General features: G+C 36.0%; 1 protein-coding gene across 5 annotated transcripts; it reads right to left on the reverse strand.

The window, feature by feature from the left end:
• Positions 1–46: 46 nt before the first annotated feature.
• Positions 47–24017, reverse strand: MSH4 (mutS homolog 4). Of its 5 annotated transcripts, none has more exons than XM_039379321.1 (21): positions 23596–24017; positions 21394–21558; positions 20445–20608; positions 17896–18006; positions 17025–17140; positions 16232–16405; positions 15633–15805; positions 14800–14867; positions 13597–13716; positions 12151–12225; positions 11661–11725; positions 10924–11093; positions 9948–10084; positions 9396–9499; positions 8443–8567; positions 6168–6368; positions 4844–4962; positions 4197–4325; positions 2549–2723; positions 1113–1201; positions 47–775 (listed from the first exon to the last, which is right to left on the reverse strand). In XM_039379321.1, the coding sequence occupies exons 1-21, from the start codon at positions 23867–23869 to the stop codon at positions 590–592; spliced, it is 2940 nt and encodes a 979-aa protein (XP_039235255.1). In that variant the 5' UTR covers positions 23870–24017; the 3' UTR covers positions 47–589. The 5 variants fall into 5 exon arrangements, with proteins under 5 accessions (XP_039235255.1, XP_039235258.1, XP_027575757.1 ...); XM_039379324.1 differs by having other exon boundaries at positions 23288–23686; XM_039379322.1 differs by having other exon boundaries at positions 667–780.
• Between the last annotated feature and the right edge of the window lie 1227 nt (positions 24018–25244).

A 25244-nucleotide genomic window follows, 5' to 3' on the forward strand; every position in this document is an offset into this window, starting at 1 on the left:
TGATCAACAGTGTCAATACCACAGTCATTTACTGTTACAAAATTTACTGTGTTACAAAAATGCTCTGGTTGCCCAATTCTCGAGGGGCAGCAGACTTGTACTGCCTATATTACATTAGATTACACACAATGACTCAGGAGTTAGAACCCTCCTTGACTAGGGAACAACAGGATTTCTGGATGCATGTTCAACAGTGCAAGTAGAGCTTGCCTATGCAGGACAAGTGGACCATCTCTTTCAAAATGCTTTTTCTTAGGCAAGATCTTTTGTATCAGATGTAAAAACTGTAGTAACAGATATATCATCTATAAAACACTAAATATTATATAACTTTTTTGGTCTCTAAAATAACTAAAATTATATAATTTACTGTCGAAAAGAATTGTGTTCCTCATAGAAGTAAATGCTTTTATTCCAGGTATGCTTTGGGGAAAAAAACCAAAAAGGATATGGTCTTCCACTAGTGAGTATAATTTAGACTAAGAATTAAAAATTTAAAACCATGTGAAAAGTGTTTTCTAATACTATGGGGGAAAAACCAGAATCATCTTGCAGTTGTAAAAATTAGAGCAACAGCCTTTGTTACACATTACTGTTGCTCATCATTTTTTCCAGGTGCAGGACAACTGGCTTCATACTTTTTCTTCAGGCCTTTCAAATATATACGCAAACTGTCGGGGTCCAATCGAGAGTTTCTGGCAGTCTGAACCAATCTCATTGCTAAATGGTACGCAGCTCTCTGTTTCATCATCTCAGGAGTGCTCTTCTGCCTGTGCTGTTCTTAAAAATATACATGCATTAAAATATGAAATAAATTATGTTCTATTATTAAAATACTAATATTAGCTATTTTCCAGCCTATTTTAGATCTCCCAATTCTGGGTTTGTATACAAACATTGCATCCAATACAGCTTTACCCTGAGAGCTGTCTTCTATTGTCACCTAACAGTGACCTTCAGTATAACCTTTTATAACTGGTTCCAGAAATACGAATTTTAATGAAATCTATTTTCTACAGGCAGTGCTTATCCTGTATCCTTTCAGAAACTGAAAATATATTTGAGTTTTATAAAAACTGTGAATTACAGCATTACAATCTTCTACTACATACCAAAATTTGTTTTGCAATATGATTTGTGATTTCCTTTGCATCCAAAATTACAGATGATGGTAGGGAGGAAACTTCTGCAGCTTTTAGTCCTAAACATATAAAACATGAGTCAGGATTTTTGATGTAAGTTTTATTTCTACCTTCCACATTATATCTTCCAGGATTAACTTAGCCTATTTTTTTAAAGGGTGAAGATATAAATTTTATTAAAATAATTTTGGTACATTTTTTCTTAGTGTCCTTTTTTTGGTTGTTGTTAGTAACAATATGGTTTTGAGAGTTACAAAATAAAATATCTACTTTGTTGTAAAGCTACCTCTAAAACACACCTTCACATGAAGTTACTGCTTGTAATACTATAACTGGGTAGAATGAGACACATTAGGGGTGAAAGGGAAAATAATGGCATGGTGGTGTTAAAAGCTTTCTTAGTTTAGTTTTTTAATTTGGCAGGCCAAAAAATACTGAGGTTGTGCTAAATGCACTCTCCATTAAATCCACAAATCCAGTGAATATGGATGTCATGTTCCAATTTCTACTTTGTTGGCAATAGCCAAACTTCCAGATACTCAGGGTAAGAAAGAGATGTAAAGCATTTTTTAGGCCCTAACATGATTTTTTAACTTCTTCCTTTGCCTGTGCCCCTGAATGTTCTGAGGAAAGTCTGTAGCTCATTGGGTGCTTTAACACTGTAGGGTTAAAAATGAAAAAGGGTCATGAAGGGCCCTTGCACTCTTTCTTAGAATGCAACTTTGCTCAAGTAAGCTAAAGCCAAGACACCAACACAGAGCTTCTAAAGGTCTCCTCTTCTCTGAGAATACTCTCCAAACATACAATTCTTCTGAGTTAGTGGCCGTGTAGCACCTAAAATTGAGCCTGTGCTGCCAAAGGTAAACAAACGTATTCTGAAATTACAATTAAGAAATGTTTTAAGTCCAGCTAATTGAAGCTTGACTGGAATAATTTCTAGTCTTCTGTTACCACTAGCTTGCAAAAGTCATGTGTAGATAATTTCCTATTGATTAAATGTTACCTAAATCAAGGATTCAACATCAGAATCTAGTATTTGGAAACATACAGATTTCTGTAAATCTTTAAAACATGTAGCTATGCCTTACTGTCACTCACTCCTTTATTGACCCATAATCCAATAGTGGCTCAACTCATTCAAACAGACATGAATCAAGTAGCTACTGACATTAGTAAAATGTTTTTTTTCACTACGAAATTACTTGTAAAGTCTTCATACTTCCCGAAACTACTATCTTACTACATGGTTACTTAGAACACACAAGTATTTGGAACACACTAGAGATCTGCAGATCTCTGTATCTTTCTTTGATAGAGAGAGGTACAAACTCAGCAGAAACTGTCATCAGAAAAGTACTCTTCCATGCCTAATAAATGAAACAGTATTCCATAGCAGAATCCACTACCATAGTTCTTTTCCTCTGTGTATCCTTTAGAAAGTGTGTAAGTGTAGGCAATTTTCTCCTTATTTCCAGCACTGCTTCTCACATGTTGCACTTCAAAATGGTAATTTTCCACATTGGGATACAAAGCATCCATATGACACAGTTCCAGGAAATGTGTAGCAAACAGTGTAAATGCCTAAATAAGGAAATAAGAAAGAAAAATTATTTTGGAAATAATCTTGAAATAAATTACAATAAATAAGAAACATTAAATTATCTCACAGATGTCCAAGTCTTCCTCCAAACCACCGAAAAGCTATCTTCAAATTACTAAAGCAAATTAACATCTTTAAGTGATGAGTTCTACCATTGGGAAGTATATCTTTTCCAACTGGGGATTCTCTTGCTCCTTTCTCAATAGGAGGAAAAGAACAGAAGCAAAAGGAAACCCATTATGCAAAATCTGACTAGTGTTAATTTGAATGATTGTCAAATGGTTGCTTAATACTCTCAAGGAATGCTTTATCAAAAGTACAAGCAACAGAAAATATCTGAGCTTTTCAAACCAAAAAGCCCACAAAGTACTCTGAATAAACTCTGAGGAAAAACAAACACCTGCACACTTACTTTAAAAAGCTAGCAGCAACCTGAGCTTGATCACATAACCAGTAATACTAGAGGTGAAACTTTCAACCCATCTAAAACCATAATCCCCTTTTTTAAAGACTTTAACCTCTGTGACCAGTTCAGAAGTTGTGTGGAACTACCACTGTTACTTTGAAAGGTAACCTCTAGGTGAAGAGGTTCACCTTTAACACTGAAGCATAAAGCTGTACTAAACAAAACTAAAGAGACTGGGTTATTCTCTTTCTTGACAAAAATACAAGCTCGCCAGCAAGTTGGAAAGATATGGTGACACAGTGTACTGGTTTCGGATGGACTAGTGTTAGTTTTCTTCATAGAAACTTGTGCTGTGCTATGTTTTGGACCAAGACAGTGCTGGTAACACAGCCAGGTTTTAGGTCCTGCTGAGCAGCACTTGCACAGCACCGAGGGTTGTTCTGCTCCTCACCTTGCCCTGCCAGCGAGCAGGCTGGGGGTGCTCAAGGAGCTGGGAGGGGACATGGCCAGGATGACTGACCCCAACTATCCCCAAGGTTATCTCAGAGCATCCAACACCGCAATAAAAACTGCAAAGGAGGAGGAGAAGGGATGGACATTCAGAGTTATGGTACCAGTCATGTGTAATGAAGCCCTGCTTTGCTGGAAATAGCTGAGCGCCTGCCTGCCAATAGGAAGTGAGTTTCTTATTTTGCTCGTGCATGTAGCTTTCCTTTACCTACTGAAATGTCTTTATCTCAGCCCACAAGTTTTTGCACTTTTACCCTTCTGATCTCCCCCCCATTCCAGTGTGGGGGATCGAGTGAACGGCTGGGTTGTGTTTAGCTGCCTACTGGGGTTAAACCACACCAATCAGCAAACAAAAGTGCAGCTTATGTCAGCATTTTTCCATCATCACAATTCTTATTATTCACCCATTATGAAAAATATCATATTTAGGCAAGAAATCTCTACAAAACTGATGTTAAATTATGAGAAAATACTATATTTACTTTCAGGATGACAACATAATTCTAAGGTTTAAATTTTTTTCAAAACCTTCAATTACCTTTAAATTCAACAGATATTCACAGGTAGCATAACAAATGCCAATACCTTCTTCAGCACTGGTACCTCTGCCAAGTTCATCAATTATGATGAGTGATTTATCATTAGCATTTTGTACGATGTACGTTATCTAGGAAAATATTCAATGTGTTATCATTCCTATAAAGGCATTTTTAAAAAATAGCAAAATTTTGTGTTATTCAGATGAAACTGCAGAAATTTTTAAAAATCTTGTCAAATACACAACTTTTACCTTTTCAAAGCTTTCAAACAGCTGTCAATTCTGATCAAGCAAATACTACAGCACTCTTTCTCTTTTCCATTGAACATACCACATTCCTTCAAAATTATATCAGTTTGGGAGAGGGACTTGAGAGGACTTAGGCCCCTACAAATAATCATTTAAGGTTTAAGCAAAACAAAAAATGTTGAAACTGCTATCAAACAAAGCACTGACTCTTACTTACATTGTAATATCTTTTAATTTAAGATATGCCTGGTTTTCTGTGGTTTATTATCAAAGAGATGAAGGCTGGATTTCGGACTACTTTTCAAAGTACGCTATTTCAGTAGAAATACACCAGTATAATTTCTATTAGCTTAACAGTAAAAATGGGCCTTCGACCCTGGATTAGCTATGTTCAGTACCTCTTTCATTTCCTTCGTGAATGTTGATGCATTTGTTTCTATATCATCATCCATACCTATTCTGGTAAAAATCTGCTCTGCAATTCGAAAAGAACAATACTCTGCTGGGACGTAAGAACCTACAAAGCAAGTAAAATGTAAGTTTCTTTTATCAGCGTGATATCTGCCTGAATATGTCAGTGGGAAAAAAAAATAGTTTTACACTTGGTTTTCACGCACAGTAGAGAATGTACCTTACCTGATAAAGTTTCATAAGATAATGTTCTACCATGACTTTATAAGAAAAAAATTATTATATAGATACAATAATTAAAGAAGCATATAAAAAAAACCTTTAAGAAATCATATGCCTGAAGCTTGTGTCAGTCTAAAGGAATGAAAAAGTGAGCATAAATACTAGGATTAATTTACACTTCTGTAACCACTGATTTACTAATCACAAGAAATCTTAGCTTTTCAAACCCAAGGCTATATTGCCTTTATCAGACTTTGAGGCCTATTAGTTTTACCAAACAGAAAAGAACAAGAAATCTGCAAAGAGATTTTATAGTCTCCTTTATTCATATTAAACTCCTGTTTTTGAGGGCAATTCCTCAAGAACTTGAAATTTTTGGGGACTGAACCCACAAACACATGATGGATAACTTTTTTTCTCCACTGCTAAGTAATTTCATTCTAGTAGAGTTAGAATCAGCCTATTAAGGTCTCTGTCTGGTGCTACCACACTTAGCTTTAAGAAAAAGGTCATGAGGAATTCCTGAATATAGGGATGAGTCTTAGTTAGATTTTACAAACAGTTGGTTTACTTTTATAATCTTAGTAACAGAACCTTGCAGTATTCATTACTATTTTTATTTGAAGTAGTTGATTATTTATCTATTAATTATACTTGTCTGGAAACATGTTTATCTACATAACTGAGATATGCTCAAGGTCATCTGTTCCTTTTGGATGACTAACACACCTATGTCTGACCAGAATACTTCAAGGACACTTAGTATCAATCTAGTAAGGTGCTGGACTGAGTTATGGTGCTCCAAAGAATTAAGACCACACAGCTGTGCTTCTCTAAAGACAGACTGGGGAACCTTCCAGGTACACAGATGGGCCCCATAAATTTCCAGTGGCAGATGCAAAACCTGTAGTTTCCTCTGCCAGCAACACAAGAGCTGGTAGGAGCAAACAGACTACTGATTACGTGTTACTATTTTATTTAGATAAAATGTTATTCTAGAAGCCAAATCATTCAACTTTATAAAAATTTTTAGCCAGAAAAAAAAAAATGTGCTGCAGAAGATTACTACTATTGTACACTCTCACTCACCAATCTGTGCCATAATTTGACAGAGTGCAATCTGTTTTAGGTATGTTGATTTTCCACTCATATTTGGTCCTGTAATAATGACAAAATTGTTGCCCTCTGTCAGATACGTGTTGTTAGCCACAGGTTTTTCCACAGCTATCTTTTCAAGAATGGGATGCCATCCCTGCTTGATTGCTAAAGTATCCGTAAATTCTGGACGAACTAAAAGAGAAAAAAGATATAAAACACTGTGGAGTTAGTATGAAAAGCCTTACATTATTGAACTAGTATGTTTTGAAATAAAGTTAATTCTTGCAGAGCCAAAGTCAAACTCTATTGTTTTGATGTCCCAGTTTTTACTTTCCTGTACTGAGCAAGACCAACATGCAGGAAGAATTATCAACCACTTTCAGGTATACATTCTGACTGCCATGCAAGTCTTCATGATTTATTACTACAAAAAGAAACCCGTAACTAAAACTTGATTTCTAAATTAACATTCTATGTTTGTGTTTTCTAGTAAGTAGGGCTGGATTCCAGTAATAAAGAAAAACACAAAGAACTAAAGTAGTTACTTTTATACTGCTGCAAGCCTATAAAGTACAGGGGTTGTGGACTTACTCCTAGGTATGTATCTTATATATGCATGGGAAACAAGGAAGTAGTATTCCTTCTAGTTTTATGTTACCATATTACAAAGATCCATTTGATGATGAGAGGTTGGATGTGAACCCACAATGTGCAGTTGCAGCTCAGAAAGTCAACTGTATTCTGGGTTGCATCAAAAGCATCATGGGCAGCGGGTGACGGGGAGGATTCTGCCCTCTGTCCCGTTCAAGTGAGACTCCACCTGCAGTGCTGCCTCCAGCTCTGGGGTCCCCAGCACAGGAAGGACATCAATCTGTTGGGAGTCCGGAGGAGGCCACCAAGATGATTAAAGGGCTGGAGCACCACAGCTATGAGGAAAGGCTGAGAGAACTGGCATTGTTCAGCCTGAAGAAGGCAAGGCTTTGGGGAAGACCTTACTGTAGCCTTTTCAGTACCTGAAGGGGACCTACAAGAAAGCTGGAGAGGAACTTTTGACAAGGGCATGTAGTAATAGGACAAGAGGGAATGGCTTCAAACTGAAAGATATTGGAAAGAAATTCTTCCCTGTGAGGGTAGTGAGGCACTGTCACAGGTTGCTCAGAAAAGCTGTGGATGCCCTGTCCCCAGAAGTCTTCACGGCCAGTCTGGATGGGGCCCTGGGCAACCTGATCTAATCGGTGACATCCCTGTCCTGCCCATGGCAGGGGATTGGAATGAGATGATCTTTAAGGTCCGTTCCAGTCCAAATCATTCTATGATTTAATAATTTAGATGAGAAAGTCAAGTGGCAAAGGGACTGAACGGTACAAGTGACAGTCCATTTCTTTTGGTGGGCACACTCGTGCCTGGCTACACAAACTGCAGTTGCAGATTTACTGGAGACACTGAATGGCTTTGGTATTATGATTATTGCTGAAGAAAACTTGTGCTCTGATTCACTTGTTGGGAAAAGGTTGTGATGCCTCAAGTATATCACAGTTACTGTTCATTTACAGATCAGTTCATGTGCTGTGGCTGATATCAGCACATAAATGTTCACAGTCCATACTGTGAAGTAAACAGATCCTGCCTATGGACTGGAGGTTACACAGCAGCATCAGTAAAGATAAGCTAATAGAAATCCTGAGATGGCCTCCAGACCTGATTTACACCATCTTGTGCTGTAGGTAAGTATCTCAAGCCAGCAGTAAAAGAAGACAATGTGGTCATTTATATACTGGAGAACTGGACTAGGGAAGCAGGATGAACAACACGCAGGTGAGCACTTAATCCTGGATTCCTCAGAAGGCTCTACTTCCAAAAATGTCTAAAAGTGTTACAGACACTGAAGGAGAGAAACAAAGGTAGACATATTTTGTTTTATGGTATAAACGTAGTGTTGACCTGCTCTTATTATCTTGCTACCTTTAGAACAGAAAGAAGTGTAAACTCAGAATGTTCACAGACTTCACACTTTCGAACAAAATATACTTAAACTGGCTATCTTGAGAAGACTGACTGTGAATGCTTACGGTAGCTAACTGGAAGAATTTATTTTCAATGAACAGAAACAGAAAGAACATCAGCACAAAATGGAGACAGACCAGAGACACTCAGCTAAAGACTACAGAGACTCACAAAAAGAAACAGAACGAGACCAAACAGCCCGGTTATTCTCCAACAGAAGGCTCTTTATCTGGCCCATAACAGAACCAAGGGAGGAACTCACCATAATCCGAAAGAGTGCAGGCATGGGCAAAGGAAAGCAGCATATCCAGCATAGACACAATGTCAGACAGCTTGTACAGGCAATGAATATGTTCATAGATCTCACTCAGTAGTTTACACACTATTCTGAAATAAGACACTGATTTAGCTGTTGCATGGCACATACTGTCACTTTATCCAACTTACAGAAAGAAGGGAGTTACAATGTTTGTACTGCATACATTAGGACAGAAAGTCACTCATAAAACGCAATCACATCTGCCAGATGCAAGCACATGTGTAAATTTCTTTCAAGTAAATTAAAATCTTATATCATCATCTCAGATCCCATCCTGCTATCAGACACAAGACACATACCTCAAATACCAACAGCTCATATGAAAGCTTCACAAAGAGAATGAACTAAAAATACAGCTACGGAATCAAGCATGTTTTATTAACATGTGAAATGCGACTAATTCCTGTAGACCTTCATGTTAATAAAAACCTACAGGGCTGCTAGAAAGAATTTCCATTTAATTGACAGGCAACATTACACTTTAGTAAGTCTTCTGAATCAGACAGCAGAGCAGCATGACATGCAGCAAGGACAAGATACAGAAATAGACAGTTCCACTCTAAATACAAGGAACTGATTGGAAGTAATGATTCTGCATTATTAATGCAAAATTGATGCATTCATTGTACCATTTTGTGTAGATAATTCACCAATAAAAATTAATATGATGACCAACCTTATTAATAAATGCCTATATATTTGCAATCATGTTTAATACAATACACACTTTATGTTTGGTTTTTTTTGTCTCAGAACATACACTTGAACAGTGCTGCTTTGGACTATTTCTGTAAGTAGATATAACAGAAAGACAGCTTTAAAAAAACTGTAATTAATTGTTAATTGGAGAAAATAAATGTAGTTAGCAAATATTAAGTAGTTTTAACAGGTCTTACAAGTAGGTCATGTGATATATTTCTCTCAGGGACTCCTGACATCTTTCATTCATTTTTATTAAATCTGCCGAAGTGAAGCTATATGTATTCTTCATTTTAGTGATCTACGGGGAATTGAAACCAACAATAAGAACTTGCCTTATTATCAGAGAGAAAAACAGTTTCTAAAAAAACAAATTGGGAACAGTATGGGGGGTAAAAAAGGAGAAAGAACAACATCTGGTTTCATTTTTACCACATAATTTTTTTTACCATAAATTTTTATTAAAAATTCATTTCAGACAACAGTTATCAGCAAGACACATAACTTCATATTTACACATTACATAATTGCATGTAATTGCACATTTCTGACTATAACTGGAACTATTAACTATAACTCAAAATAGGGTAGTTATAGAAACATACCAATTAAACCTTCATTTACTTCTAGCTATCTTCACTGAAATTATTTTGATTGTTACAGTATAGTGTGTACTTTATTAATATATACTATATATTTTACATAAAGTATACAGATATATCATGAAAAAACGTATCTTGTACAGATACCTTTGTAAATTCTGAGGGAAGCTGGCCATTGGGTAACATTGAACAATCAGCATTCATCTGGATAAAAAATCCACGAGCAGAGCTGAAACTGGTTTTCAATGGTAGGTTGTACTTTTCTGCAAGTTGCGTTATCATACCTACAAAAAAAGATTTAACTCAAATTATATACTTTCAGGTACATACACATACTTGTGTTGGAACAAAGATGGATACTGTTAATGGATACTTAATGGAAGGTTTCAGAAGTAAAAAACAGTAGCATCTGTACTTTTCACTGTGTGTGAATGTAGGATTAGAAGGAAATAAGAAGTTCACAACAAATGACGGGTGCTAAAGTTTCTGATGCTCTTTTAGTTTTCCAATTATAGACTAAACTAAGATGGTCATTTAGCTAGAAATCAACATTTTATACTAAAAAAAGGAATTCAATTTCAGAAGACTTTTTTTTCCTTCTATTTTGACTTAAACAGGAAAGTTACTATAACACAATAACACACATCATGCTAAAATTCCTTTTGTTTTTATTTTCCAACTCTTAATATAGCTAAAAGGTAGACCGCAGAGAAATCAAGACTGCTTAAAATATAAAGAACCAAGAACTCAGATATTTGAAATGAAGAAGCTAAACCAAAGATTTACAGGTTTTATGCAGAATGCTTTAGGTGGAATAATTCTGTTACATTACTTCAGACTTTCTGTACTTTTACAGGATAAGGGGCAACAGAGCTTTCAATATAGGAATCACAATATAATGTTCGACTTCATTAAAATCCAATTGAGTTTTTATCTATAAACGGAGCATCTCAGTAAGCATCTCAGAAGAACTTCAGTAGCTTATCAATGACAATCAATTTATACTAACACAAATACTTTTTACTTCTGCAAAAGTCATAGCATGTATGATTACATGGCTTCTATATGCCAGCTGCAATGTACTTTGAACTCCAAAAACCCCAAAATTTTAATGTCTAAATACCTGCTATGTCATCAATGATTTCTGTGTATGTTCTACGAGCTACGTCAAGAAATTCATTGATGTTAGGCTTGACAGCATAGCACTTCTGGGTCCTCATACTCAGACATCCTTTTGTGTATCTTGTATCATCATTAATTACAGTTGTAATCTTTTCAAGCATGATTCCAAATCTGCAATATTAATTGTATCACTAATTAGATAGATAATACCTGATGATTTTTACTTGTAATATCATCCTCAGACTACAAATAGTATTGCAAATAATAGTATTTCAAATAACTGAAGCTAATTATCTACTACTAAAACAAAACACTACATTTCATTTCTATTTTCACCTCAGAATGAAGTGTGACTATACCTAAGTCTGACCAAAGATACTATTCACATCTCTGGGAGATATAATCTTCCAGAGATACAAATTATTTCTCAAATATACAAGCAAGAGTTGATTTTTGCATTATTATGGGGACTCTAGGAAACCACTACTCGTCTTTTCAGAATTATTTCTAATGGAGCTCAGTTCATCAGCAGTTGCAGTATCATAGCTAGCTCTTTTGCTTTTTTCCATGTATTTGTTAGTAGAAAATTGGAGTTTCTGACCATTAAAATCAGATTTTAGGCAAAAGAATTGAGCTGTACCTGTAACTATAGATAAGCAAAGATGCAACACCTTTAAACTTACAGGCACTTTTAAGATGAGTTTCTAAAATACTAGCTCAAGTATTACGATTAAATACCTTGTATCTTCAAGAGAATTGTAATAAGCCTTTAGCAGCTGTGTGTTACAGCTTCTTAAAGCAGCCTGTTGAAGATTAAAATATGAACATGAACAGTTACTTCTTCTTGTAGACTTTTTAAAGGACTGAAAGTTCTTGGATTCACTTATCAGTGAGGCTTATCAGCAGTTGCTAAGTACTTTGTGGAATCTGAGTGGGAGTTTCAGTTAAATGTTTGTTATTACATCAATTATTCAGGTAATGGTAGGAATCCTGCTCTTCAGAGTATCAGCCTCAAATGTGTATTTTCAACTGGCTTAAGAATCAACAGACTGTTGGAAGTATTGTGTTCTGCAAAACATGTATTTTTTTTACTTTATTGGTCCCTTCCAACTTAAGATAATCTATTCTATATGCTATGAAAATCAACAAACTGCACTTTATAAACTAAGGACAAAATGGTCTGTACTTAAAAAAAAAAAGAAAAAAAAAAGATGAGGACAAAGCTTACTTTCAGAGGCTCCACAAGTTCTAAAGTATGCTTCAGGTAGATTAAATTGGTTATTTTTGATTCAGCAGTTTTAACCTGTTGAAAAATTTTCCAAGTATTTGAGGCATTTGTATGTCTGACTGTTTAAAAAAGTACTTAAGAACTAGTACAACTCGTATTCTTAACTCTAACCGGTTTATACGTTTAATGAAAATTCCTAAAACGCTTCATAAGCTCACTTCGACAACTTAATAAGTGCACAAATAAATGTTCACCTAAATTTTACATTGCCTACTGTGATAGCTTGCCCATCAGTAGCTAAGATTTTCATATGTCTGCACTGATAAAGATTAAGTCTAATGATTGACTCACCCTGCTAACCCAAGCTGTGAAAACTTCTTTTAATCTTCTGTGTATACATAAGTCTGTAAAGCTCTACATACCTTGTAGACTTTTTCAAAGCAAATACATTAGGCATTATAATGAAGCACATAGCCTTTTCCATAAATGCCGTTAAACACAACATAATCCGGTTTACTTGATTTCTCTTTGGTTAATATATGTACATTGTTAAACACCTGACTATGTAATAATAAAAAAAATCCAATAAATATTTCAAAATTTTTCTTACTATAATGACTGTTCTTCAAAATGTTTCATCCACATACACATTCTACCTTGTTTTGTATGCCCCACTAACACTTATGATGAAGAATTTTGCTGCCAATATTAAGGCATAGCACATGCCAATATTAAGGCATATGCACTGCGCAAGAGGATTTTAAGGAAATAACAGATAAGCACATGAACACGGGAGTATGACCCCACATGAAATATTTTCTCATTCATATATAATTATCTCTTTGCTCTTGTGATTGAGAGCATCTCTTGTCTTATCTTACATTCTATAAAAAGTTGTTTTCTATGAAAGATAGAACTAAACAATTCTAAATGCATGAACAGAAGAATGATAATTCCAAATAAATATGGGGTCTAAGTCCCATGATGGAATCAGACACTGAAAGGACAGATGTGGTCATATCTGAAAAGCTGGTATTTCCTAATGGAATGTACTCTTGCCTAATTAGTTCTTACACGAATTTTAACTGAACTGGTGTCTGAACTTTGTACATGCTGCACTTAAGACCAAAGGGAGAAAATTAATGAATACAATCAGCCAATAATTCTTCTATATAATGTTACTTTATGATTCATTCATGAACAAAATGCAAGACTATCCCCTACAGCATCTGAAATCAATTTGTCCACAGTCAGCTGGATATGTAAAGCAAGACGATCAGAGAAGCAGTTGACTGGTTTTTGTGCTGGGGACTTAAAGTCTCACAGACTTAAGCGCTATGTCAGTGGACCAGCCCTAGTTTAACTTTTCTATTTCCTGCAAACTCATTTGAACTAAAAGTACTGCTACTTTCTCCCTGTCAGAGAAGGAATCAATTTGTCACATACCCGGAACTTTGTCAGGCACAAAATCTGCTGAACTTGTTCTTCAGATGGGTAATCAAGTAATCCAAAGTAGGTGGTCCTCATCTCTACCAAAAGTTGAATGCTGAACGAACTTCTAAGGATCTTTCATGATTGAGACAAGAGGGTCTTTAAGGAAATCCATGTTGGGTTTATTTTGTCCAGATACCTTTACTTTGCTTATATATGTAAACTTTGTAAGAAGAAGTACTTGATTTCACCAGTGATGTAGTTTTTCAAGTAACGCATGAAGGAATGAAACATACTGAATGCGTTAACCTAGCGTTTGATAAAAGCAACTGAGTTAGCACTTGAATGAACACATCTGTTGTGTGGATAGTGGGCTCTGCTACGTTGGAACCAGTCAACAGTGAAAACACTGCAGTAAAAGGTTTGGTGTACATGGCCCTGAGCATACATAAAGGCATCCAGTCTGACAGTTTTAGTCATACAAATGATCTCTCATTCACATTACAGATGTCTACAAGGAAAGCTGGGAGCAATAAACATTCCGGGTTTTGCATATGTCATTAAAGAGATTTATCCGCATTTATTATAGTCCTGCTGGAGTCTGTACCTGATTTCTTTAACTAGCATTAGACAAGTCCTTTATCTAAGCAGGAGAGTCAGCATGTGAGAAGACACTGAGAGGTGAGAGAGTTGTATATATCTATGATGCTGGCATAAAGATATATACTTACTCTGTTTTGGTATTTGTATTACATGTGTTCTAACGTACAGAGTGATATATAAGGCAAAGTCTGATGAAAAAAATAATCTTGCTTTGAAAAGTAACAGTCACTAGGACCGTAAATCACCATGCACTTTTTCCACTGATGCTGATGTGAAGAAAATTCCTCTCTCTCATCCAAGTACTGTCGAAGAGGATGTACATTTATAAAGAATAAAGGTGGGGAGTGATGAAAAAGTAAACATTTTTGGAAGTATACTTGCATAAATTAAGATGAATATAATATTGATGCAAACATGAATTTTTCTAACATTCTGCTACAAGAATCATCTACCGCTCTAACATAAGAGACAAACTTAATCTATGATAACATTATTCCATGTCTTTTTAAGACGCAGCTTTTTTTCTAATGTATTATGTATATTTATAGATATCACATTTATATATTGCATGTTATAACCAGATAATTGATTGTCAAGGTGTACTTCGAAACATACCGTATCCTGCTTTGGAATTTGTACCAAAACTGAAAGTAGTTGTTCTGTATCCAGGAATTTTGAGATAACTGTAAAACAAAAGTAAACACATCAGAAATTGAACTGAAATTGTAATAAAATCTTTTTTTTTTTTTAATGCACACAATTATTTAGTGATACTAATGCTAATCTTTTTCTTACATGCTATCTTCATCAATTATTTACAGGGTAAAAACTAGGTTAAAAATAGCTGCTATCTAAATTATTTTGTCGTAACTACATTCACTATTCCTAAGCATGTAGTGATCATTACATAAGTAGACATTCGTCAATTCAGAAATATTCTTTTTCTTAGACTGACTCATATTTCACAGATTAAGATTACATGATCCAGCTTCAGGTGGACTAACTCATACTCTGGCATTGTATTTTACATTTTTCTGGATCCCTATGTTTTATGAAGCAACAGGAAAAAAATATGTATACACAAGTATTACTTCAGCAGTGTCTTTATTTGTTTAATGTGTAATTTATGTACACTTGTATACATCAAACACAGTGCATACCTAGCCACAGAGGTAGAGACAAACTCCAATTCTTCGAAAAAGCTATGGGCTCACTGACCTCTACACACTGCATCACAGAAATTCACTTTTCTTAGCAAAATACTTGAGAAAAATATCACATCTATGATATTATACATTACTTCAAAAAATTAAGTGTCTACTATGTCACCTAACAGAGCATTAAAAAGATACTTTTCAAACATATTGAGTCACATTACATACTTCCCCATATTAGAAAAAATGTTTAACAAGAAATATAATATTAGGTATTAAAAAATAAACTACTACCTGCTTGAAGACCAAAAAAGAGCTCCTCATCCTGGAGTAATTCCTGAACACAGTCCAGTCTCATGTTAATTGTTTCAGCATCAACCAGAGGTTCCAGGATATTGGACCTCAGTCTTCGACTTCCACCAGGAGTTTTAGTGTAATTTAGGATCCCAAAAAGTGTGTGACCATTCCTTTGAAAATAAAATAGATTTGAAGAATACACCCACCAAAAAAAAAGATGGTAAATGTCAAGTCACATTTTCAGGTAAGAGTATCCTACAAATTGGAGGTGTGTTTTTGGGATGCTCAGCATCTTCCTGTTTGCCACACATATTATATGAACTACAGCAGTTTAGCAAGTCAGATAATGTAATTTAATATAATATTAGCCCTCAATTATATAATTTTCCAAAGTCTAGAAATACATTTCTACTTAGTATTTTCCTCATTTTTTGTAGTAGTATTTCTCTGTCCAAATATGTTTTTTAAATGCTCTGAATGGTATGTAAATTCTTTCATACAGAAATAAATATAATTGTCAGCTCTTTGACACAAATGTCAAGGAAACTTAGTGAAATACAACTTTATAAAAGCATAAATTGCAAAAATATTCTTACCGAGAATCTCTGTTATTAATTACTAGTTCAAGATTTTGTGCTGATGATGAATCTATCATAGCTGTTTTCTCACTCCCCTGGAAACGCACCTTGAGTGATTTAGGAGCATAAACGGAATTTTGAATAAATTCAACATATTTTAGCAAAGCTGAAGCAGCTGCAAGACAGTAATACCTAGGAAAGAAACAATTTTTAATGAATGTTGAATAGTGCTATTGAAGTATCACAAAAGCCATGCACGACAGAAATAACATTCACACTTCTGCTTGACAACTACTGGGATTAATAGCACTGAAAAAGCAGTATATTTCAAACATGCACTAACACATGTCCAGTGAACATTTATATTCTTTCAAATCAAATATTCATGAATGTTTGAGCCTGTGTACGCTCTACACTGCATAGCTGGTATTGTGAACATAACATATTTCAGTAGTTATATGCGACTTTAAGACCCTGGTCACCAAGTATCACTACCTAAAATTGCTGATACACGGAAAACATTTGCTGAGGCCAGAAAAAAAGGCAATCATAGCTCTTCAAATTTATCTCTAAGGGAAGAATGGAAAGGACAAAGTGGAAAGCTGTGGAAAATCAAAAAACCACACAACTCTACAACAGGCTTTCTATTAAGGTTTCTAGATATACCAGAAACACCAGATGGCAAAACAGAAGGACAGCTCTGCTGTGATTTTCTAACTTTTGCAACAAGACAAAGGCTCATGTAGTGAGAACGTAAAAAGTTGTTAAAAACTTATCTGGACACAGTATGCTTTTCCTTATTTAAACATACTTTGATTGAACCTCCATGAAAACGGTGCTAAATTCAGACGCACACAATTGTTCTATGTATTCCAAACCCTTTGTTTCATTGAAGTACTTTCTTTGGACAGTTGTAAAAGTCACATTCTGTGAAGATGGGGATGAAAGTAAATAGTTTTAAAAGTTACATCAGACAGACTTCTCTATTTTTCTAGTGATATGTATTCCTAAGAAATCTATCAACTGATTCTGCAATGTGTCTTCACACAAGTGTTCACTCGAGCTCACTCGCAGAGGCAGGTCAGTGTAACTCAACACAGATACACCAGTGATTTATGAGCAAAAAGGAGGAGAGAGGTTAGAAGTAGAAGAGGACTCATGAAGAGGCCATCAGCTCTGTAGGCAAGAAGCAATTCAGGTAGTAATTACTACAGGTAATTATAAAGGTTCTGAGGCTTTAAAACTCATAAATTACATATACTAGGGTCATCTCACTGGCTTTACCTTGCCAATGCTCTTTTTCAAACTCTGTGATATGTCAGCCCCATGGATTTATCAGGTTGAGAGAAGAAGGGAGAAGTAAAAGAAAATGCTGGATTTTTGTTTAATTTCTGAATCTTTCCTAGGTTCGGTATTACTCAAATTACCCAATGCCACAAATTCAGAACTTTCAGCTTTAATCAGTAATATACTTGTGTCTTTAACTGTCAGGATTAGAAGTAGCAGTGTGGGAGCTGCATTTTGATTATTCTTTGCCACGGTAAAATTAGACCCAAAAATCAAAGAAAACAAAATCTGTCTGCATTTAACATTTTAAAAGTTGTCCAAAACTCTCAAATCAACAATCATATAAAAATGACCAACAAAAACCCTAAAACATGGAATGAAATTTAAGATCTCACCTTGAAATGCTCTGTAATCAGACTGAAGAGTTTTGTTGTGTTCCCTGCATCACAAGCAGTGTTTGACATTATTATTTCTAATGGTGTTAAAATCTTGAGTTTAGTAATAACCTGAACAAAAAATAACAAACCATAAATAATCTAAAATATTCTAGACAATAAAGAACCAGCAATAACAAATTACAGAACCCTAATATTTTAAAATCAGTTCCAGTCTTGCAAATGAAGACCGAATTTTCTGCTAACTTCTACACTAATGAGTCAAATTTATATGTATCTATATATACATAAAACTAAATTTAAAAAAGAAGCCAAACAACCAAAAAATAGAGCTTATCCCCCATTATTTAAACAGAGAATCATATCTGCCATTGAAGCAAGAGACAAATATCCAAAACTATATTCCATGGCTATGATGGGAGGATGACTTATTTCAAGAGATGGCAGCTTTCTGGGCTTGCAGCTGAAAGGTTAATGGTGCTCTGGAAGATGAAGCAATGCAACAGGTCTGAATACTATTACTCTTTTGATTGAGACTCGTTTTAGATTTTGTTCTAACCTCCTCTTGTAACATTGATATCAGTCTTAATATGGCTAAAAATGTGCATATTTAAACCAGCTTTATGTTACACATTTCCTGTAGGAATTTAAAGTAGATTACGTGCTCTTCTAGTTTTTACTGTGTAAGAAAGGACAAACATCATTATGCATTTATGTTCACTTATACCAGCATGCACAAATTCTCAAGGGAGAAATATGAAAAAACGGACTATATTTTAAGTGCTTAGAAGTTAAGATCTGAAAGAAGGGAGAGATGATGTCCCAATGGAAAGGTGAACAAGCATGAAAAATACACAAAATAAATCATCTAAGGGTATTTGGGGTGGGAGAGCTGTCACTGCCCTTCATGTCTCCTAGTAATTGGGAAGTTTATTTTCAGAGACGCAACAGTTAAAACAAATATTGAAGAATTTAAAGAATACAACAAAACTTCACTGAATTAATTTTCAGAACATTTAAAAATAAAAGGGTGCACAAGAAAGAGAAAATACAGCTGGATACCAATCACTAGCAAAACATGGATTCTGACAGTGTAAGAAAACAGCTGATCAGCAGATAGACATCATTAAAGTGTGTTAGTATTGTTAAAGGTGTTATTATAGCATGCTATCAGTTGGTATTGATAGTATTGTTAAACATGTTAGAGACTGAGGCAAGAAATTAGGCTGTGTAGTGCATTTGGGAAAAAGTAGTTGTAGAGCAGCATCTCTTTTTTTTTGACTGGATGGTGAATACAGTACCAGGTATGTGCACAGAATGGAGAACTCAGTGGTCTAAATGAAAAATTAAGTACATATCTCTACAAATAAAAATGCCAGCTTTTACAATGGTAAGACAGGACAACAGTGAACAATCTGGCCACAGCCTGACAGGTTGTCATAGAAGATGATAACTTACCCAGAAGAGAGTCATGTTATCAGAGTTTACAGAGAAGGTATGAAAGACTTCTGAGAAGTAATTGCATTTTATCATTAAATTCAAGACAAAACCAAAAGTAGAGGGGTGGGGAAAGAGTTTGGGCAGCTAAAATACTTCTCAGTTTGAAAAAGATAAATTTCATGGACAATAACAGTTCTTAACCCTGACAGAGTAGAACAGGGGAAACTCTGGACCACAAACATAGGTACTGTTTGCTAAAAAGAAAGCCTTTTACTCTTTGAAGTAACTGCAATTGTTATGAAATCATTAGTAAAATTAGAAAACCATTTCCATAAAAATAATCTGACACTTCCTTGCAGAATTCTAGTCTTATTCTTTTGATTAGAAGATTTTTTTCCTACTAACAAGCAAATCAATTTTTCTTTTTTAAACCTCTAAGTGAATTGTTATTTAAGTTGCCACATGATCATCTGAATGTCTACATTTTCTCAAGCAATCTCATAGCTGAGTCATAGCTATTTACTTTCCTAAGTAAGTCTTTGTTTCTTTGAATATTGCAAAGATGCTACAAGCCACGTTATTTTCTAGCATGTGTAACTACAACAAAAACATTATATTAGATGTTTCATTAATGCTCCTGCATAAACCACAGAGACTACTCTCCAAATTAATGTAGAATATCCAGTGCTGGTAAGCAGAACACTTGGCTGTAAATTGAGTGAATTTCATTTCAAACTGAGAAGGAATATTTCTGCAACCAAAGTCAGCCCTGTAATTACTCTATCACACACACACATTTATGCAGTTCTGTTCTCAGAGTTCTTTTGCCTGACGAAAAATATTTTCAAGTTCTACTACCATACATTGCCCAATGCTCTTCAAAGCAAGGCATCTCACTCCCATATACAAGTGTATTTTGCAAAAACATTCTTTCCTCTCTAAAATTGAGGCACAGTAAAGAAAAGAGCAGCCCTTTCAACACTGCCCATTTTCTAGAACTTGTTACCTTCATTTTTGAGAAATCTCTTCCACAAGCTAGACATTTAATTTCCCTTTAGTCATAAGCTTTTTTCAAGAAAGTAAGTCACAATAATTAGACTACAAAATACCTTGGCATAAGTTGTATTGTCTGCAAATTGTGATAATATCATCTCAGGATTTTTTAAGTCAATACTGGCCATTCCGACTTCACCTCTGGCAAGGCCTCTTCCTTCTACTACAGCTACAATAACTGATGCAACACTGTGAGCAGAGACTGCAGATGAGGATGTAACTGTAAAACAGTCGCATATATTCAGTTACAATCAATATAGATCAATGCAAGATTGATCAAGGAGCATCACAAACAATAGAGTGAGAATAACCAAATACACACTGAAGACTGAACTCATAATCATCAGTCAGACTGTGAAATAACTCACTTTAAATCCCACTACTTTTGCACAGCACACAGGTACACATAACATGGCACAAGGCATCATTATCCTGGAACACAACTTTGTTCATACAAAGCACTGCAAGATGTACTCCCAATGAGCTACTGTGTAAGTGTTCTGAAGAACTAGTGTTCTACACCTCTGAAGATGCCAACATAAAATGCATAAAACTTGCATCAAGAAATTTGAGAATTATATTGTATGTGATGTCCACTGCATTACAAGCCTAAAAAGATGCCCCAATTAAAGATTTGCATGAATTTGGGCTCTTCAGTTTTAGTGACCTCATGTCAACTGACATGTCTACACATATAATTAAATTTTGGACAATCTGAAAAAAGTCTGAATTCTAACTACATTGATAATTCATACATGAATGCAAAGCAAGTGACAAGAGGATGCAATACCAAAACACCTCCTCAGTATCTAAAGTAGTATTTTCCTGTTGGTGTACTGTTCATTGCCAGCATCCTCTGTAGCACAAAACACAGCCTGTGTTGTATTTTGAAATGTATTTCAATGTATTTCAGTATCTTAACACATCAAAAAATTAAACTGTACTTAACAAAATAACATAAGAAATGTAAGTAGGATTATTCCCTGTAAGAACTGTTAGTCTTACCGGAATATCCCATAAGAGGCGTATGGCTTCTGCAAACAGATCTGCTGGAAGAGAGGGGTGTTTTTCCAATACATGTGCTATTCAGGCCTCGCACAGAAGAAGAAGTTGTGAGATTCAGTGTGTTAGCATTTTCTATACAAGAACTTTTGTCCCCAAAATATGATTCTGAGGAAGGGAGAAAGAAGGGAGTTACAAAAAAAGACACAAGTTTTTATTCAGAAAATAATATACAAATATACAGCTTACAAAACTTCATTTTTCTTAGTAGAAATATCGCAGCAAAATGTCATTCTATAAAAGCTCTCCAGAGTACAAAATGAAATTAAAAAATCAGACTGTTTTGAAAACAAGTTTGCATTAATATGATTATTTTCTACAAGGGCATTACTTGCAAAGGCAATAAAAATCTAATAGTTTACATTGTTGGACTGAAATAATACAACAAAAGTTAACAATTTCATATTCTAATGAATTCTAGATTTATGAAAGAATGCTATGTCAGCTTCATGTTGCATTTGCCCATCAGCTTTAAAATCATTATCCAAAATCACACACTTATGAAAGCCTTTTTTTTTAAAAGCTGAGCATTCCTTTCAAAAAACAGAGCAATAAAAGAAAGCAAAGAATCACTTAAGCATGATCTCCCTTTGAATCTATGGGGATCAACTCTCACAAATCACACAATAATCTGGGATATATTTTTTTAACAGTAGTTTCTTTTACACATGTATTTAAGATCTATCTACATTTTTAAGTCCCGCAAAATATCTTTGTCTCAGAACACTAAGTTTCTAAAAATTATTTAAATCATTTACTTGTTTGCAATTCTCAAGATGACTGAAAACATCATATCCTTAATCAAGTTTAGATAATTGCTTTTTAACATAAAAAAAATGAATGAAAATATAAACAGCTGTTCCACTTAACACTTACAAAATTCCAGGTATTAAAAGACAGGTAAACTCAAATGACTCTGTGCCTTACATTACATTAAAAACTGATAAGCACAACAAAATATGTCAGTATTCTTCTCAGATGACCCTTTAACCGCACGAGTCTATGGTGGTCAGCTGGCACAAAAATATTTATAGTACTGGGGTTTGTTTGGGGTTTTTTTGAGGGGCAAGGTGGTTGTTGTTTTTTTTTTTAATCTTAAACTATTAACAGTTGATAAAAATATTAGTTCAGACTGGTTGGGGTTTTTTTTTGTGGACAAATCAGCATTGCAATGCATACAGATGATTTTTAAAAATAGTATTCACTTAAGATTTTGACATAAGTTCTCTCAGAAGTTTGGCAGAAGAGACTTCACTCTCAGAAGGTCCTGAATCTTGCATAACATGGGGAAAACTGTAATTTTAAGACCAGATGTACCATACATATATATTTCTTAAAACCAACATTTAAGTTATGCCCTATTGAAATTAGCATTCTAATTTGAGGATTTTAGTTTTTTTTAGGATTCCTCAGTAATCATGTTCATTATCCAAAAACCATTTTTTCCTACTTTCCAATTTACGTATAATGGATATATATATACTTTGGAATGCATTTCAGCAAATGGTAAAATAATTTTTTCTGCCTGCCAAGATACAGACTTTGATAGTAGTACCAAGTCCTGTGACCGACCTACTGATGCACAAATCTTCCTTATGCGGTTGTTGAGGTGTCTCATCCTCGGGGAGCAGCAGTCTGGTGTTAAAAGCAGCTTTATGTAAAGTATGGCAAATACAAAATGTAGGACCATAACGTTCTTACCGCACATCAAGGATGACAAGCACTTAAAACTACTTCAAAGGTCAGGAAAAAAAAACAAACAAAACAACACAAAACCAAAAACCACCAACAATAACACCGAAACAACCAACAAACCAAACGCAAACCCAAAACCCACCAACTGAACGTGGTTCAAAGTCTCTCCTGCGAAGCAAATACTGTGCAGCAATTCAAACCAGTTTATTGATCCCTCCAGGGAACCCAGATACTACTATCCAAAGAAAGTAAGAGAGATTTATTTACAGAAGTGCTAACGAATTCCATCGTTCTGGCAGGCTAAATGAAAAAAAAGTCGCTAAGCCGGTGGGTTGCTGCTGGCCCCTCTCAGCAAGCACCGCTTGTAACAGCTCTTGCGGAACCAGACCCAAGCACAGGGGCAGGAGGATAAAGAAGGAGATCGAGACCCGTGCACAGACCACACCGCACCTCCTCTATCGGAAACTGCCGCCTTCGCCCCGCTGCTCCCGGCGGCGAGCCCGGGAGCGAGGCCTTCCCCGCTGGAGTTGCCCGGCCGCGCCGCGCCGCCTGAGGAGCCGCCGGTGCTGTCCGAGCTGCGCGGCGTCTGCAGCAGCCCCAGGGTGTAGCGGGGCGTCCGCTCCGCCCGCCCGACCGCGCGCGGCGTGGAGGAGCCGCGGCTCGGGCAGGACGCCGAGAGGGCCGAGAGGGCCGATGCGGCCCCGGGCCCGCCCGCGCCCGCCATGGGCGACCCCTCAGCGCCGACCCCGCCCCGCGCTCCGAATGGCGGCACCGGGAGCCGCCGGGACCGCCCCTGCTCGGAGCGGCGGCACCGAGACCCGCCGGGTCGGGATGGGCGCCCGGCCGGGTCAAAGAAAGCAAGTTATCGAGGTGCAGCTATAAATGATACAGCAGTAAACAGAGCTGCTGGCCGTGCAGCGGGTTTTATTATAAATAGGCAAGGAGCAGAGGAACGCGAGGAAAGGGCCTGCTATGCTCTTTCCAGCAGGAGTACTGCATTTAAACATAATTTGTCCCGCATTAATTCTTCACCATTCAAACTGTTTCAGCGGGAGCTTCACAGATGTTTTCTTCCTGCTCAAGAATTTTGGTACAAAAAGATCCCCATAATAACCACAAAGCTTGTTTACCTGTGCAATTGTCTTAAACATGTGCTTCTTTCTAGGCATGTTTCAGAACACTAACACTACTTTGTATATTAGCATGTAATATACACCACTAAAACTGTTTCAATTAACATTTTCACTAGGCACTATTCTGTCTCTGGCATTTAATACACCTGCATTATAAAACACTCCAAACTGAAGCCAGCTACAATTCCTTGTGGACAAAAGCAGTTTGATGACTATTCAGCTTCACAACAGCAACTCCATCAGGTGCAGTTCCTCAGTTGGCATCTGAAAGATATTGGCCCCCTCCTACCCGTTCAGAACAGGCATGCAGTCCCTCAGCACTGAGCATTGCCATCAGACAACTTTAAAAATTTCAACATCAGAAACTCTCACTGCAGAGCAAAGTATGGAAGACAGCAGGTGACAATTCCAGTTACTGTCACTGTCCTGAAGTCCTCCATCGAACTTTCCATATGCATTCTGACTCCTGCAGCTGGAGTTAGACATCCTCTTCTCTGACAGAAATCCAAATACATGGCAAGAAATGCAGAAACAAAAGGAAGGTCCATCTTTCACCTTTCCTTCCTTTTACATAGTCACAAATCATGAAGCTAAATTCACCTAACCAAGCTGTCTCAACAAAACCTAAAAGAAGCACATTTGGAATAAAGCATATACCTCTGGACTTGACCATGTAGAAGGTAACAGAATGGCTGTTGATTTCCCCACATGTAAACAGAGCTACTCTTTTAATTAACATACCTTTAGACACACAATTTTTTGTACCTGAATTAGTCACTATTCTTTCACAAATTCTCATACGGAATCTTTCAAAATTTATTGCTGGGAATGTTGGCTACACTACAGTACCTAGGATTAAGATCTTTCCATATAAAGATTTCAATGGAAAAAAAAGTTATGAAAGTACACTTTCCGAAAACCTTTAATAAAGGACCTGTAACTGAAGACTGAGAACAGTAGATTAAT

The sequence above is a fragment of the Pipra filicauda genome, unplaced genomic scaffold (assembly GCF_003945595.2).
Source record: "Pipra filicauda isolate LSUMZ 115617 unplaced genomic scaffold, ASM394559v2 scaffold164_size1636381_pilon, whole genome shotgun sequence".
Taxonomy (NCBI): Eukaryota; Metazoa; Chordata; class Aves; order Passeriformes; family Pipridae; genus Pipra; species Pipra filicauda.

Excerpts from the sequence above, each read along its gene's own strand:
- MSH4 (XM_039379321.1), bottom strand. The coding sequence starts at position 23,869 with ATGGCGGGCGCGGGCGGGCCCGGGGCCGCATCGGCCCTCTCGGCCCTC. Across the intron at positions 2,724-4,196 it reads AATATCTGTTGAATTTAAAG|GCATTTACACTGTTTGCTAC; the intron begins GTAATTGAAGGT and ends TTCCTTATTTAG. Across the intron at positions 776-1,112 it reads ATATTGCAAAACAAATTTTG|CACAGGCAGAAGAGCACTCC; the intron begins GTATGTAGTAGA and ends TTTTAAGAACAG.